The sequence below is a fragment of the Panthera tigris genome, chromosome A2, assembly GCF_018350195.1.
Source record: "Panthera tigris isolate Pti1 chromosome A2, P.tigris_Pti1_mat1.1, whole genome shotgun sequence".
NCBI lineage: Eukaryota > Metazoa > Chordata > Mammalia > Carnivora > Felidae > Panthera > Panthera tigris.
Window position 1 is genome coordinate 138,052,101 of NC_056661.1, and position 17,089 is coordinate 138,069,189.

General features: G+C 39.2%; 1 protein-coding gene across 4 annotated transcripts in view; it reads left to right on the forward strand.

Moving 5' to 3' along the window:
* The first annotated feature begins 4,839 nt into the window (after positions 1 to 4,839).
* PTPRZ1 (protein tyrosine phosphatase receptor type Z1) overlaps positions 4,840 to 17,089 on the forward strand; it is a 184,211-nt gene continuing 171,961 nt past the window's right edge. For all 4 annotated transcript variants that reach the window (XM_015540682.2, XM_042970783.1, XM_042970792.1 and 1 more), the window contains exon 1: positions 4,840 to 5,191. In XM_015540682.2, the coding sequence (XP_015396168.2) occupies positions 5,134 to 5,191 (58 nt within the window). In that variant the 5' untranslated portion in view covers positions 4,840 to 5,133. The remainder of the gene's footprint in view (positions 5,192 to 17,089) is intronic.

Below are 17,089 nucleotides of genomic sequence, written 5' to 3' on the forward strand. Positions count from 1 at the left end.
CTGAGTCTTGTACTATATTAAGTATTCCTGACATGGACGAAAAATGATTCCTACTTATTTGTATTTTTAATACAATTTTAATCACTGAATTATATACTCCACATATAATAAGAGTAAATTGTTTTATAGTCAATCATAACAAGACACGAAAAGGCAAAGTATGTAATATGCTATGGTTTTCTCTTAATCATAATTATGCTTCTTCCAAATGGACTCTAAGCTCTGGATTTACACATGGAGGATCTTCCCACCAGTTTTATGCCTCACAGTGGGGAAAGGCAGTAACAGGCCATCTAACTAAACTCCTGAGGGCCGGTGGGCAGGTAGGAAGTAATTGCTTTTTAGGTAGAAAGTTACCAGTAGGACAAATCCAAATAAAAGTGTTGACCATGTTGCAGAAAGTAAAATTACTCTTAACTCTTGTCAGAAATCTCTCTACAAGATGCCATGAGTAGATGCCATTGTGTCAATCAGAGTGAACAAAACTTGTTAAGTACCAAACACAAGATGGATCTATCCTCAACAATGTAAAATTCAGGGTTTCAAGAAACATGAGAACTCCTTCTGGCAAACATCTTATAACTCCAAGAACTGTATTTTGCTTCTAAGCAAGTAACATTACTTTCTCAACCTGTAAATATTTAAGTGATCTAACCTAATAACTTCTACTCAAATGACAATGGGTAAAAATGTGCAATAATGTATGTGAGCCAAACAGGAAAACAACTTGTTACTGCCATAGTATAAGAAGTAGAGATATTTTACTTCCCCTTTAATTCCATGTTTTATTTAGTGACTGTACAATATTCTGTAGTCTCCTAGCACTTCCATTGAATTTATGAGCCAAATAGATTCTGCAAAGGAAACATTCTGTTTCTCCCATGTGCACCTAACTGTATTCATGTTAAAGATACTTTGGAAATAATTTGTAGAGTAAGGAAACTTATGGGAAACTATGGACATTTCACAACCTCAAATGATACATCAGGCAATTCTCAGACACACCAAAGTGAGATGGTCAGCTTCAGTAAATAAAAATACAAGACACCCAGTTAAGTCTGAATTTCAGATAAATAAATTTTTAAAAATATAAGTGTGTTCCAAACTTTGCATGAACTGCACTAAAATATTAGCTTGTACCAAAAAATTATTCATTACACAAAACATTTATTCATTAAATTTAGTGCCTCATAGTGTACTAAAATTATTTTGTACTAAAAATTATTCATTGTTTATCTGAAATTCAAATTTAACCAGGCATGCTGTATTTTATTTGGCAATCCTCCACAAAGACATTTTGTAGTATCAATGTCTTTGTCTCCTATTAGACTGAGTCCCTTTATGGTAGGGATGGAGTAATTCATATTTGAATAGTCAGCCCTTAAAGCAATGTCTGATACAGAATAGATACACAATAAAAATGCATTGCACGAATGAATGAATGAATGTAAAGGATGAATTTTAAAGAACTGAAATAGATATAGATAGATATAAATATTTACTTTATAGCTTATTCTGTTGGCATAGTTCAACAAAACAACGATTACTGGTACCGTCAAAGAGTGAAGCCAGTTTCAGCCCCCCCACCAGGGTTACCTCTGGCCAACTGCCATGAAAAACAGCACACCTGTTATTCTCTTGCTGGCTGCAGCTGGGGCCATGCAGAAAGTGGAAATGGGCGCAACCTTCTTTTTGTGTGTGTGACCTCAGGATGCCCAGCTGAAACTTTGGTTACACTTGAGAAAACAACAGCTGTGGACGAAAACCAAGATGAAGACCCACTGGAAGACCCAATCTTCAGTGGGATATTGAGGAATTCAAGAGCTTCAGGTGAAAAGTAAAGAACTCAAGGGCTTTCTCACAAATTGCCCCTGGCTGTGTCTGGATGCAATTCACTCTAAAATCCCAGATGAGACTCTCAAAAAGCATGTTGTCCATTCAGCTACCCAACTATCATATTAATTGTATCCTGTTTTGTTATCGTTTGGGTGGAAAAAAGTATTCTCCCAGGAATGTGCAAAACTCTGCATATAAACACAAATTCTCAGGACTGAAATGTGATTGACATGATAGGCATATCATAAATAAACTTTACCAGCATGTGCGTGCGCACACACACACACACACAGAGGTTATAAATATAAAATATATTTTATATGATATGTATTATAGAATACATATTTTTACATTTATATCAATTGATGTATGAATAAATAAATTTAGACTGTGAATGAAACCATGTGGTTTTAGAGGTTTATAACTTTAATTCACAATGGCTAATGTATTTGGACTATGATGTGTGGTAACATGTCTCAGAAATTATCATGACCCTCAATAAAACTGGGAAATGTGAGATACAGTATGTTTTTGTTGTTTCCACCCTTCTGATATGTTCTCATCTCCCACACCTGGGCTATTGCAATGACCTAATTTTCTAAGGACCTGACCTCCAGAGCCTCCCACTCCATCACCCTTCCCAGGACTCTCAGATCCACATTGGGTGGTCCTCGAAGTCCATTTTCCATTGTTGTCACTCAGTCACATAAAGTTGGTTGTCATTCTTCTCCCCATACAAACCTTAATAGCAACTTCACTACTCTCCAAGGTGACTTTTGTGTCTTCCCAGGTGGATGACAATCTTTTTAAATATGGGAATGGAATTAGCAGAAACCACAGGATCCACCTGCCCTTTTTACCAGGGTAACTGACTTCAGCAGTGCCTTTGTTTTGTGATCTAACACAAAAGAGTGACTAGTCATGTAATTTTTTTGACCAAGTGAGGGGAGTTAGGATGATATTTATTACCATTGGATTATTCTGGCAGTCTGCTGGGGGTAGACTTGATAACTGAGACCTCCTGGAATACCATACATGCCCCAGAGCAAACCGAGCTTCTAAACAGCTGAAGTTCTCGGTTGTTCTTTTGTGGTTCTTTCTTGCTTATTATTTCAGGTATAAGCTCCTCCACTAGGAAATCAGTGTTTCCCATAGTTTGACTCCACTCAATCTGCTCAAATTTAATTCACATTGTTTTTATAGCACATGACATCTGCTTTTCATTTCCATCCCACCTCTTTGTATGTCATTTTTTTCCCGGCTAGTCCTCCTCCATTAACTACACATCTCTAGGAAACCTCTGCCTACTCCAGCCCATGTTAAACACTTTCTCTAAGCTCTCAGTGCGTTTCTAGTTTATATCTACACTTCTTGCTAATGCTAGGAAAAATTTTCTTCCCAGGTGGAAACTCACATGAACAATAATCAAGTCCCATAATAACTTACAAAAGTTACAGCATTTCTATTCTTATTCATGGGAAAAATAAGGTCAAATGTCAATTTATCAATATTTATATGTACTCCTGAACAAACCTTCCAGATAGATTGGAAATTTGTTATTACACGGCTATAATCAATTCCTTAAGCAACAGCAAATTGCATCATTAGCTCTGCACATTTAATCTAGTGTTGAGAGGTTGTGTATATTAGTGAGAACTGGTAGTAATACTCAAAATACATTGTGAACCCTATTTTGTACGTGATAATCTTTCTTGAAATATTTAAGCTAACACACTATTTTTGAACCAAGAACAGGACACGGGAGTACACACTGCACAGATAACCTACATCAATGGTTCCTAAAAATACAAGGGATAATTTCAGAACTTGACTTTCTGTGCCTTAGAGTGGATTCTGAAAAGGCTCCAAATTGGGTCTCATGTAGTTAGAAAAACGTACTTACACCTAAAGGATATATAAATAAACATCTGTGAAAAGCATACAAATGTTCAGGGCTCTGGGCAGTCTCTAGAGGATACCAGTTGCCTTATCTTTTCATTTAGGCTTCGAATTAATTCCAGCAAACTTTTAGAGTACACCTACTATTTTTGCCTTTGTGCTAGGAGCTCGGCCAGAACAGTAAATAAGACAAACTCCCTGCCATCAAGGAGCTCACAGTCTGGTTACAGAAACCACCAAAGAAACAAGCACGTACAGGGTGACATTTCCAGCGTGGAGGGAGCAGAACGTACGTATTATATTTCTTTTGTATACCCTTCAAACGAGCAATTAAAATAAATCTTTCCGGGCGACCCTGTGAGAGGAGGCACTTCGGTAGTTCCGTGCGGGAGGAACAGTGCAAGGTTGAAAGTTCCCCCAAGCAGCTGTGCACAACACCACAGTTTGATTGGAGCCCGGGGAGGGGGCAGGGTCTCATTGGTCACAATCATGGCTGGAGATTATTTGCAGTCAACTGCCCTAGAGGTAATGGGGTTTGGAACTACTTTGGTGATTCGGTAAAAGAGAAAGAAAACGGAGAGGGGGGACTCAGCTTACCCAGGAGCCCCCACCACTTGCTGATTGGACCCACTTAGCATCTGCAGGGAGGACAACAATGAAATGAAAAACATTTCCAGGGGTGAAACCCACGGGTCAATCTCCGGCTGTGCGGGACAATGGGGGGTCTGGCCTCCTCTTCTCTTCCAAAAGGATGAAGGAGTCTTAATGAAGAGACATTTTCTCCGCGAAGATTCTAAACCCCAGCGGGTTCCACTAACTCCAGAGCAGCGAAGCCACCGGCAGAGGCCGGGGGGGGGGGGGGGGGGAGGGGTGTCGCTATGTGAATCGCCACTCTGAGACTCGGGCCCTGAGGGACAGCCGCGTCCCTGAGCCCCTCCGCCCGCTGCGCGCGACCCCGGGCGGGCTGCACGCTCCCAGCGGCGCGCTGCTGCGCCCCCGCCCCCGCCGGGCCGCGGCGCGGCGCGCACACCCGAGCCGGAGCGCGCCCCCGGCACACAGGCGCCGCGCGCTCCGAGCGCTCAGACCGCGGCCGCAGCCGGCCGAGGACAGCAACTCCCGCGCGCCCGCCGGCATGCGCCTGGGCTAGCGGCTCCCGGTTCCCGCGACCACCGCGCGTCCTGCTTACGATTATTCCCGTCTCACTCCCAGTCTCTCTCTCTGCTCGCTCGCGCTCCCTCTCGCTCTCTCTCGCTCTCTCAGACACACTCACATACGCGCACACACACAATCTCCCACCAATCTATACGCCGGAGGAGAAAACATTTCCGTCGCGCCCCCTCCCTCTCCACCGCAAGAAGCTGAGCAGCCGCGTGGTGGGGGCCCTCGGAACGTCTGGAAATGCTAATCCTAAAGCGCTTTCTCGCCTGTATCCAGCTCCTCTGTGTTTGCCGTCTGGGTGAGTGATCAGACCTCGGTGGGGTTCCATCTCCGGGATCGTGTGGGACACTGTGGGGGGGCGGGGGGGTTGAGAGCCTTAGATACTTGCTGCCTCCGCCGCCATCTAGCCCACGGGGTCCACGGCGCCGCGGTGGGTGTTCAGCGGCTTGGGAGAGTGCGCCCCTCCCCACCTCGCACCTCTGCCACCTTCCATCCGCCCTCGGGGATGCGAGCTCCGTCCGGAGAGAGAGGCTCGCGGTTCACGGTCCAAGTCCGCCGGGCTCTGCTCTCTCCCGTTTTGCAAAGTGTGGAAAGCGCCTTCTAGGTACACGTAAGAAGAGAATAAAACCAAGGTGCGGGGCTACGTACTAGATCGCGTTTTTGCTTTTAAGTTCATTATGGACTTGAATGAAAAATACACGTGCCCGATGCGAATAACACACACACACACACACACACACACACACACACACACACGTCTATAAGGTAGTAACAGGAACAAGCACCAACCTGACTTTTCAGTGTTTTCCAGTACTTTTAATTTAGTCACATTCAAGTCTGGGCAGTTACCTTAAAAAAAAAAAAAGTTTCTATCAAAATTTCTGTCATCGTCTACCACTGCTGCCAAAGTCAGAGGAAAGCTGCAGGTTGATATATTTATTCATGGATTCATCTTTCATCCACCACCTTCCAGGTTATACATTCAATACTGAAATTACATTTTGAAAAAAATATATATTTACCTGGGATGCAGATTCAAGTGTTCTAGTCATTTTCCAGAAGAATTGTTAAGATTGGGTTTTTACATTTTGTTTCAAAAAATCTTTTTTCCTTCATGAAGATTTCCTGTTATAATGGACTATAATAGGTTTGGAGGTATTAACCTGAAAGTCAGAAAAGGTACCTCGGTTTGTGAATACACATATTTTACTCTTTTCCGTTAGAGGATCCCATTTTTTTTTAATTTTAGATTGTTCATTATAGATATTAACCTACATTTTTATTCAATTGATGGTGCTGCTCTTGGAAAGGTAACCTTTACAAAGAGAAATCATTTTCATGTTCTAACTAATGAGAATTACATTTCAAATATGGTGATAATTGCCAACAGCCCCCCCCCCCCGTGATACATGGACATAATTTAAATTCCCAGTGCTTTACAAAAATATTCAGGGGTGATGTGATACACAAGGTTGGCATTTAAGACTTGCAGGAGAATCTGGTCCTGGTTTTCTCTAAAACCACAGAGTTAATTCTGGAGGGGTGAAGACATTTTTTGAAAGTGCTGTGCTCATCAAATACACACCTGTTGAATTTGCATTTTTATTATAGATCTGTTTTAACAAGAAAGCTAGGTCGTCTTGGTACTTAGATTATTAGTTAAAGTAAATTTCACTGTAGTACAGAAATAAACCAGAGAATATTGCTTTGTATGCCATCCAAACCACTGCTTTGAATATATTATAAATTTTTAAAAATTGAGTTATAATTTGCATACCATATACTACATCTTTTTTGAATGTTTATTTTTGAGAGAGAGAGAGAGAGAGAGAGAGACGGAGAGACAAAATGCAAGTGGGGGAGGGGCAGAGAGAGGGAGACACAGAATCCAAAGCAGACATCTGGCTCTGAGCTGTCAGCACAGAGCCCTTGTCTGGGCTCGAACTCACAAACTGTGAGATTATGACCTAAACCGAAGTCAGGCGCTTGACTGAGCCACCCAGGTGCCTCCTAATTCATCTTTTTAAAGTGTATCAGTTCAGTGGGTTTTACTATATTAACAAAGTTGTGCAACCATCACCGCTATTTAATTACAGAACATTTCAGTCACCCCCAAAGAAACTGCATTAACAGTCATTCCTTACTGTCTCTGACCCCAGCCTGGTCAACCGCTAAGCTACTTGTATTTTCTGTATATTTGCCTATTTTGAGCATTTCATGTAAATAGAATCATGCAGTATGTGGTCCTTGGTATTTGACCTGGTTCATTTAACATAATGTTTTCAGGATTCATCCATGTTGTAGCCTGTATCAGTATTTCTTTCCTTTTTATGGCTGAATAATATTCCATTCCAGTATTTCCAGTGTGCAAAGTCTTTTTTTCAATAAAACATTCTTTATAGCTCATTATTTTGGGTTATACAGATTTCGGTTTATTGGATGCTTTCTTTAGTGCTTTGATGATGTAAAATTTAACTACAAAAAATTAAATTAATGTCTACGAGGATCACAAGTTTACATAATGATATTGAATGTAAGCCTGTATTAGAACTCAAAATGTGTTTTTTGTGTGTGACTGACAGGTGACTACTTTTGTATCTCTTCCCATTACAACAAAGTTGACCTTTTACATTGTTGCCCACACTTTGACCTAGGGCCTTGGCAGCCTCAAATGGGGTGAATGTCTTGACCTCAGGGTAACGTGTTTTGAAAAACTGAAGCGTATTATCTACAAATAAGATATGCTGCCTCCATTTCAATTATTTTTCCTCCAACATGTGCTATGGTATTTGTGACTATATTTGTTGCTCATCTTCAGGGTTCTTGGAGCCAACGGGGTGGCCTGGCATATGTAACAGATGCTCAGGAAAGGTCTGTCAACTGAGATGTGCTGTGTCGGATGACAGCTCCAATACAGTTGAGTGTTAGGCTGCCATTGTTACTATCATCCTAGGACAAGTTGTCGCATTCATTAAGGTGTTCTTTGTTAGCAATTAAGAGTCAGTTAGCAAGGAATGACTTTACCACTTTCCATGTTTAAAATGTCCTGATGTTTTAATCTGGACATATAGACCAATTGCTTCTTTCAAATAACTCTCCAAACAGAAAAAATTACCATTAAATCCTTTGGACTGAAAGAAATCCTTTCTTTACAAGCTAATACCAGGGATCTCTGGAGACCAAAGAGGAACATTATGGGTTTTTTTTTTTTTGGTGGGTGGGGATTAAATATATTTGTGGGTTCATCTCTTTGGGTAATTCTATGAAAATTGGCCCGTGGCCTCTGGTATCTTTGCCAGCACTAGCTAGATCACGGTTCTCCCACTAGCGTAAGCATCAGAATCACCAGGAGAACTTATGAAAACACAGATTTAGGGGCTTACTGCAGAGTTTCTGATTCAGAGGGTCTGGGGAGGGGGGGCGCTGAGAATCTTGATATCTAACAAATCCCCAGAAAATGGTGATGCTGTTGGTGCAGGTCCATACTTGGACAACTACTGAGCTAGTTTAACATTTAAATGTTAGCAAAATTTCTGGATTATTGACAAGTCTTTTACTGTGGAATTGATTTCTGATACCCAACTCAATAGTATTTTTAAAAATCACCTAAGTTAGACAACATTAAATGTTACTCACCTGAAGGAGATGCTTAATCAGAGAGGCAGAAATTAAAGATGGCTCCAAGGTAATTCCCTGAGTGAATCTGGACTTTCTCAAGAATAATTGAGAGGTTTTCTACTAGGTGGAGAACTAATATAATGACTACACAACTCTATCATTATTTAATCTTGACCCACTGAACAGGTAATAGGAAAAACTTCAGCGGCTTTCCTGTGAGGAGGCTAACTAGAGTCACAGAGGAGAGGTAGGTGTTTTAAGAGCTTTTAAGGAATAGTTTCTCTCAACTAAGGAGAATGCGGGATATTTGAATTGAGTTACAGCCATGCAAGGTACTCTGAATTCAAGAGTTTAAACAGTAGTATGAAACATGTAATGAATCGACTTCTGAGCTTTTAAGTCATATCTTACTGCTTTAAGGAACACATTAACTACAAACTGTACTCAATTCCTTTGTGAGAATTAATTGCTTAATTTATCCTGAGTATGGAATCAGTAGAATCCAAAATGTTGTGACTCTCAGTTTGGTCTATTTATTCTCTGAAAACAAATTGTAAACAGGAATAGAAAATACGCATGCTTCTTTCCCTAAGTAATAACTAGTCTCCATTCAGGAAATTAATTACTTTTGATTTGCAGAGGAGCAATTTTCTTTATTTCATCTCTCTCCTTTTTATGTAGACGGTACTTGCTTTCGCTCAGGGAAGATTGCCAGGATAAATCATTTCATTGATGAATTCACTTATGCTCTCATGCCTGCACTAGATATTTGGGAACTTTCTTAAAGTTTTATGTTGTGGGAATTTTGCTTCTGGCAACAATTCAGGTTCAGGTTTTTCCAGAAACATAAGCTGCATTCCCCCATTTCCCTTGCTCCAAAAAGCTTTGACTTCTGTCTAATCTGGTAGCTTTGCTTGACCGTTCATTTGCCAACTGTTCAGACTACTGTGGAAATGGAACCCCTCATTCAAAACCAGAGGATCTCAAAAGAAGGGCTTGGTTAAGAAGATGAGCTTGTGTTTTATTTCCATTTACCATCTACTCTGTGTTTTCCAGGGGCTGAATATTTTATGTACGTTTTCTCATTTCATTCTCCCCCAAACTGTTTGAGGTAGGTGTTTTCATTTTACACATTTTACAGCTGAGGAAAGTGAAACACAGAAAAGTAAAATGATTTACCTAGTATCACTCAGCCTGTCTTAGCCTAAGTGTTTCTTCTGCCTCTTGAGCCTGAGCCTTTTTCTATTTTATCTCCTAGGAGACCAGTTTGCTGTTTGGAATTTACTAGCTTACTTCATATGAGATATGATGTTATATCTCACATTCTCCTATGTGCTTTCTTGCAGCTCTCCATTCATTATTTTACCCATGTGCTCCCATGTTACTTTTTTCCCCTTTAAACAACAGCAACAACCACAGCAACAACAACAACAACAAAACAAAACTAAGGCATAATTTTACCCTTTCTAGTGTACCATCTTGGAAGTTTTGACACATGCATATGGTCACTTAACCACCTTCATCCAGATGTGGCACGTTCCCATCAATACTGTTTTAATTACTCTTTCATTATGCGTTTCCTAAGTGCCTGACATCTGCTAGGCAGTAATAATTAAGCAGTGTGTAAACCCACAGAGTCCTAACACTCATGATGCCTCCAATGCAGCTGATCTGATTCAGTCCCCACTATGAAAATTTTCTTTAAATCTCACTTTTAAGCTACTTTCTTCATTTAGAACTAGTTGCGAATAGTGGTCTTTTCCAAATCTCTCTTAATGTGTTAAATATGTAAGCTTTCAAATATATTACAGTGTTTCCCACTTCATCAACAAAGTCAGTGGTAAAAGTCAGAGCCAATTTAAACAACACATGCATGTTGGGATTGTGCTTTACTTTTAATGTTTTTTTTTTAACTTTTAATGTTTTATTGGGAGTAATCCCTAGCAACAACTTCAGGTTACAAAAGGAAATCAGTTTTTAACCGCGTTTGTAATTCTTCAGAGAAATGTGTAACAAACTGTATAAGCATTAAGGGGAAAATTATTTGATCATATTGCGCAATCCTAAAACATATTTTAGAACTGTGATTTCTAATACCATAGCAACTAGGCATATGTGAACATTTAATTTAAGTTTATTAAAATAAACTAAGTCAGTTCCTCAGTCACAGTAGCCACATGTGGCTGGTGGCCCGATGCATTGGGGCAATGCAGATACAGGACATTTCTACCACTGCAGGAAGTCTGTGAACAGTGCTGTTTGGAATTAAAAAAAGCTGATAAAATGTTGTTATTACTGATCAGAAGTTGTCAACTCTACTAAAAACCCTTCTAAAGTCATTAAAATTATTTTTAGTGTTGATACATGTAGGCGATTTTTGTCCTTTGTTGCGTCAACTATATAAAAATCACAGAGACATTCTGGTGACCTTAGGTAGAGAGCAGAAATAGATGAAGAAAATTTAATGGCTACTTGGTGGCCTTTATGGACTCAGGGTGAATGGGAGAGACAGCTGCTAGTTCAGGAGTGAGTGTTCTGTCCTCACAGCTCATGTTCCCTAATTTGTTGCAGCATTCACTATATTGCTTTTGCAGTGCCTGTCTCCCCCAACTGGACTGGCTCCTTGAGGGCAAAGACTGTATTTCATTCATCTCTGGACTCAACATTCTTGGATTTAATACCTACAGTTGGTGCTTAATAAATCTTTAATGCATAAGGTCATACAGAGATAATATTGTACAGCTTCATAGCAGTAGTTTTTTGCCCTTGAGATCAGCCAGTTTCCTCTTGTCTTTCCTTCTTTTTTATTCTATTCTATTCTATTCTATTCATTTTATTTTTATTTGTTTTAGAGAGAGAGAGAGCACATGAGCAGGGGAGAAGGGCAGAGGTAGAGAGGGAGAGAAGAGAGAGAGAGAGACAGAGAGAGAAAGAGAAAATCTTAAGCAGGCTGCATGCTCAGCACAGAGCCAGATGCAAGGCTCACGCAGGGCTTGATCGCATAACCATGGACTCGTGACCTGAGCCAAAAATCAAGAGTCAGAAGCTCAACCGGCTGAGCCACCCAGGTGCTGCTGGCCTTTCCCACTTTTGATTCTGATCCCAGTCTTTGAGACAGATCTGCATTCACCTTGACCCATCCATTTTTAATGCTACTTCAGGCACCAGGACTTCACTTTGATTCTCTCACATAAGCATCACATAGATCCAGTGGCTATCTGCATAAAAAATGAAGTCCCAATGATTGATCATGCATGTGTGGTAGCAGGAGCAATTTGACATTTAATTATAGATGTCTTAGCATCAATGAAGCTTGGATATGTCCCAGGGAGCAGTATGTATGTGCCTGTGTGTGTGTGTGTGTGTGTGTTTATGAGTGTGTGTGCACATGTTCACCTGTTAGGGAGGAGAAGGTAGTGAGGGTGAGGGGTGGTTAGTAGTGAGAAATGAAATATCTTGAACCCATGAAGACTGCATTTTCAGTCAGTCAAAAGCCATCATATTGGATTAAGTCCTCTCTTGTCACTCTGGCCATAAGAGGTAGTGGCCCAAGGCAGTTCTGGAAACCAGATAAATGACAGGAAGTACAGTTACATTATGTGGATATGCATGCTTTTGGAATTTGTAGTTTTATCATTCATCACAGAGATGATGTACTGAACCTAGCTTAGCCCTGCACATAGAGATGTTCAGCAAATATTTGAATTGAATTGAATTCATATAGAACAGGCAATGACATGAGTTAGAAATACAGAAGTTAAAAATAGAAAAAAGACTTGCTCTTTTTAAAAACATCCTGATGTCTGGATATTTGCTTTATTTTCTCTCACTCACCTTCCTTCCTTTCATGTTTTTATGTATGTGTGTGGCTGTTCCCTTCCATATTCACTTCCTTTAAGCACAAATCTAAGACAAAAACAAAACAAAACAAAACAAAACACCTCAACATTGCTCAGCATCTCAATGAAGAGTTAGTTAGGAGACTGATACTATTTGATACCATTATTTAAGAATATTTTTACTGTGTTAATATAATTTGGGGAGCTTTGTAGTTAACACAGTTTTAAAAGTATTGGTTAACATTTTTTTTCTTCCCCCAAATTCTAGTATGTTAAAATGGGCACGTTGTTTTGGGCTTTTTTGCTTCTGATATTTGCGCACAGATATTAAAGTAAATTCAGTTATTCAGGGTCCTCATTACTGTGAACTTTGTCCTTTCATTCAATAAGCATGCATCAATTTATGTCCACATTGACAAAAGATAGATTTTTTTTAAGTTTCCCTGGAAATACAGCTTTCATATATTTGAAAAGAATAATTTATTAATTAATAAGCAAGAAAGATTTTCTGTTAAAATATCCATGACAGTGACCACAGACACCTCTCCACTCTTAGAGAATCTTTCTGTCCTTCTCTTTCTCTGCCTTTTCCATTAACATGTACTCCAGAATTTGTATGTTCTTTCACTGACTGGACCACTTGTTTCTTGAATTCTAAAGCTGTAATGTATTTACCTCAAGATGGGGCTTGATACTAGCCCTTTTCTCTGAACTGATCAACTCAGTACCGTGAGTAGGAATAAAAGAAAATGTTGCTGTTTAAAATGACCTCAATTTTTAGCAGAGATCACGATCACCACCAGAGTCCAGATTATGTGCTTAGAATAATAAAATGCTGGCCATATAAAAAGAACTTTCTAGGTTTTCTCGTGGTTTTCAATCGCATTGTCATCAAAAAAGTTAAAAGTTTGTTCTGTAGGGACATTTTCACCGTCTTGCATTTCTTAAATGGGATATATAAAAGTGGCGTTCCCCTAACACAGAGACTTTGTCAGACTCTTGGTCTGCCCTGAGGAGCATATTGCACATGCGATATCACTGTTATGTTTGTTTCAGTGCAAAAAAAAAAAAAAAAAAAATGGAAACCATTGATCTAGTTCAGTGGTTTGCAATCCTGGCTGCACTTTGGGAATTACCTGGTGTCATGAACTGACTCTTTGTGTCCCCCCCAACATTACTGTTTTGCAGTCCTACTACCCAATGTGTATAGTATTTAGAGGTGGGGTCTGTGGGAGGTAATTAAGTTTAGACGAGGTCATGAGAGTGGTAGGATTAATATTTTAATAAGAAGAGAAAGAGAAACCAGAGCTCTGTTTGTATCATTTGAGGACAGAGTGAGAAGGCAGCCATCTGTAAGCCAGGAAGAGAGCTCTCTCTAGCTAGCCCCTTGATCTTGGACATCTCAGCTTCTATCACTGTGAAAAATAAATGTTATTTAAGCCGCTCAGCCTATGGTATTTTGCTATAGCAGCCCAAGCTGACTATATACTTGGGGAACTTTTAAAACATCCTGATGTCTGGGCTCCACCCTGAATCAAGTATATGCGTGGGTGCAGAGCCCAGACATGAATATATTTTTTTAATTCCCCAAGTGATTACAGAGTACAGCCAGAGTTTAAAACCACCATTCTAGGCCAACCTCATGATGCTACTAATCTCAGTTCATTTGTCTTAAGGTAGAGATATTGGCAAGTTTCATGCTATCCTGAAACAAAGCTAGTGCCACAGGACAAAGGCCCTGGAAAACTTCCCATCCCTCTCTCCTCTTCTTAAGGCAGCTTCAGTTTCAGGGTAACCTTAGAAGGAGGAGTAAGGACTACAGTGGTTGACCTCATAGTCTTTGCAAGCCAGAGAAACTTCAAGAGGCCAGACGTTCTTGGAGTTGGTCCAAAGATTCACATCTCTCAGCAGGTGGGAAGAACAATTGCTTGTATCAGGACATGAGCACAGAATAGATTTTATTTTGTCAATGATACATATTCTTGTTGTGCCCTTGTCTTGTTTAGTTTCTTTTTCCATGTATAATTTGTTAGAATCAGAAGTATTTTCTGTCATGTAGCAGATATAACATTTAGCTACATTTTTTTTCATTCAGCACTTTGTTTTGTGTGTGTGTGTGTGTGTGTGTGTGTGTGTGTGTGTGTGTGTGTTTAAAATTACATTTGCATTTTTTGTCAAGTCTAGGCATTTTCTTTTTACTGTATTTTAAAAGGCATTATTTAAAGGCATATATTTAAGAGGCATTTTGTTTTTACTGTATTTTAAAAGCACTAATAGCTCTACTTAAAAGTTAACAAAGGTCTTTTTTACATGGTCCAAACAACTACTTCAACATAGTCATTAATGGTAAAAACACAAACACAAATCAATTTACTGAATCTTTATGGAGCACCTTCCTTGTAATTTCCTCTAGAGAGAGTATTCCTCCAGTGGTCTCCTAAGCTTTTGCAAGAGAGAAAAATCCATACCTAAATAGCTCTCCTACAAAGCAGAGGTCGTAGTATATGAAAGTGTGAGTCGTGAGGCAGGATAGGCTAAATTCACCTCTGGGAAGGTTTCTAGGAGGAGGTGGGGCTGGATGTAAACCCTGCAGGGTGGCTGGGTAGAGCATTAGTAGGGCATCAGTGGCAAAAGGATGGCATACACAGAAGCATGGAATGGGAGTGATTGTGCTGTTTAAAGGGAGGAGAAAAATCGGGAGGTATGTACTAGTGGAGAAGTATCAAATAACAGGTAGGACTTCCAGTGGTTAATCGAATGATTTAGGGTTTGGAATTTATCCAGTATATGATGGTGAACTATTGAAGGGTTTTGAGTAGTGGAATGACTTGATTAGATCTCTTTATTTTAGGAAGATAACTGAAGTATCAGTATAGGGTGGATTGGAGCAGAGTGAGACTAGGGATCAGGAAGCTCAATTTAAAAGACTGTTACAGTGTGACAGTCAAAGGGGAAATTTGATAGATCATTTGGAGGTATAACAATACCATCCTCTTTATATAATACTTTAATGATTAACAGGTACATCAAATACCTCACCTCATTTGATATAAGTGCGGTTGGCATAATTACTGGGTCTTGGTGGGTCATTGGTAGTCTTCAAGGGAGTGTCTTACCTGGAAAGTTAAAGGTGTCAAGGACCATATAGAATCAAAGAAATATCCATGAAGAAAAAGTAGAGGCAACAAATACATACTGTTCTACTGAAATTGATAATTGGAAGGAAAGAAATGAGGGAGAAACAGAGCCTGGTAGCTTGAAGATTGCTCATTTATTGAATGGTAGAATTCCAAATTTGTTACCATAAGATGTAGGAGTTGAAGCTAAACATTTCCTCTGAAATGATTAACTCAGGGCCTTGAGAGTTAATAAGAAGAATTGGTACCACTTAAAACGGTCTATTTTTAAAGTTTTTTTCTTTTAAGTAATCTCTATACCCAATGTGGGGTTCAAACTCACAACCCTAAGATCAAGAGTCACATGCCCCTCCAACTGAGCCAACCAGGCACCCCTGAAATGATCTATTTTTATTAATTTTAGTAGAGGTCGTAATAACAACAACAACAACAACACTTTTTTCCCCCCTAAGGATGGAAAGAATTTGAGTATATTCATAGTGTCAGGCTAATTTTATCAAGTCTTATCAAAATTTGTGCTCTTAAAAATAAGCACCAGGTACTATTGAGACATTTCAGTCAGCTGTATGCCAATAAATAGGCTTTCCTAATATCCACAATTTCAGATTGCTTGAAGGTATCATATTCACGTCACATAGACTGGTATTTTATAAATTGCTTGCAAACTTGTGTTTTACATAAAAACAGTGCAATGAAAAAGAATCTATAGAATAATCTTCCCAGAAATTTTAAAATTGATTTTAGCAACTTTTTTAATTCATGAAAAATGCAATAGGATTTTGTTACCTACTGTATGTCTCTTAACATATATTAAGGATACATGAAGTGATAAATTAACAAATCATTTAATTTAGGAAAGCGATAACGTGATGCCTGTCAAGAATGGAAATGTTGGTGTGTGTTAACCTATATAATGAAGTAATATATTTACATTGTGCTATATAAAAGTTGGATGCAAGACTTCTGTATGTAAGAAATATGACTAAATAGATTCTTAATGAGTAATATTTGGTTTTGGTAATATTTCCTTTGATGGTTTTCAGAGCGAGTAAATGACACATGGTATGCATACATATAATATATATTTGTATAAGTATTTTTATGTATTTATGTGTAAATATGCATGTATTGTATATTGTATCTACATGCATACATGTGTGTGTGTGTATATATATATACATACACATACACACACATATACACACACACGGTAAATAAGTAAGGAATATATATGTTTTTCTGCTTCCCAATGCTTTTATGCTTTATTTTGAGCATTAAAAGATTAAATCCTTTGGGAAAATTATTAACTGTAATGGTAGGAATTACCTGGGTATTTTCAGCCTTACTTTTTCATGCCTCCAGCACAAAGAAAGGAGAGGGAGAAAGTCTACTTCTTCTGTGAGCTGAATACAGTGCTGTCCCTCTACAAAGGGGTTAAGTCCAGGTGAGATCAATAGAACTCATTTCACCAGACCTTTACTGAACAGCTACTGTGTGCTTAACACTGTGCTTGGACTTCAGTAGTTTTTCTTTTTGATAAGTTAATCTAGTTGCAGGTATCAAATGAACCCTGGTGGGAGCACACCAGAATGGAAAATAATG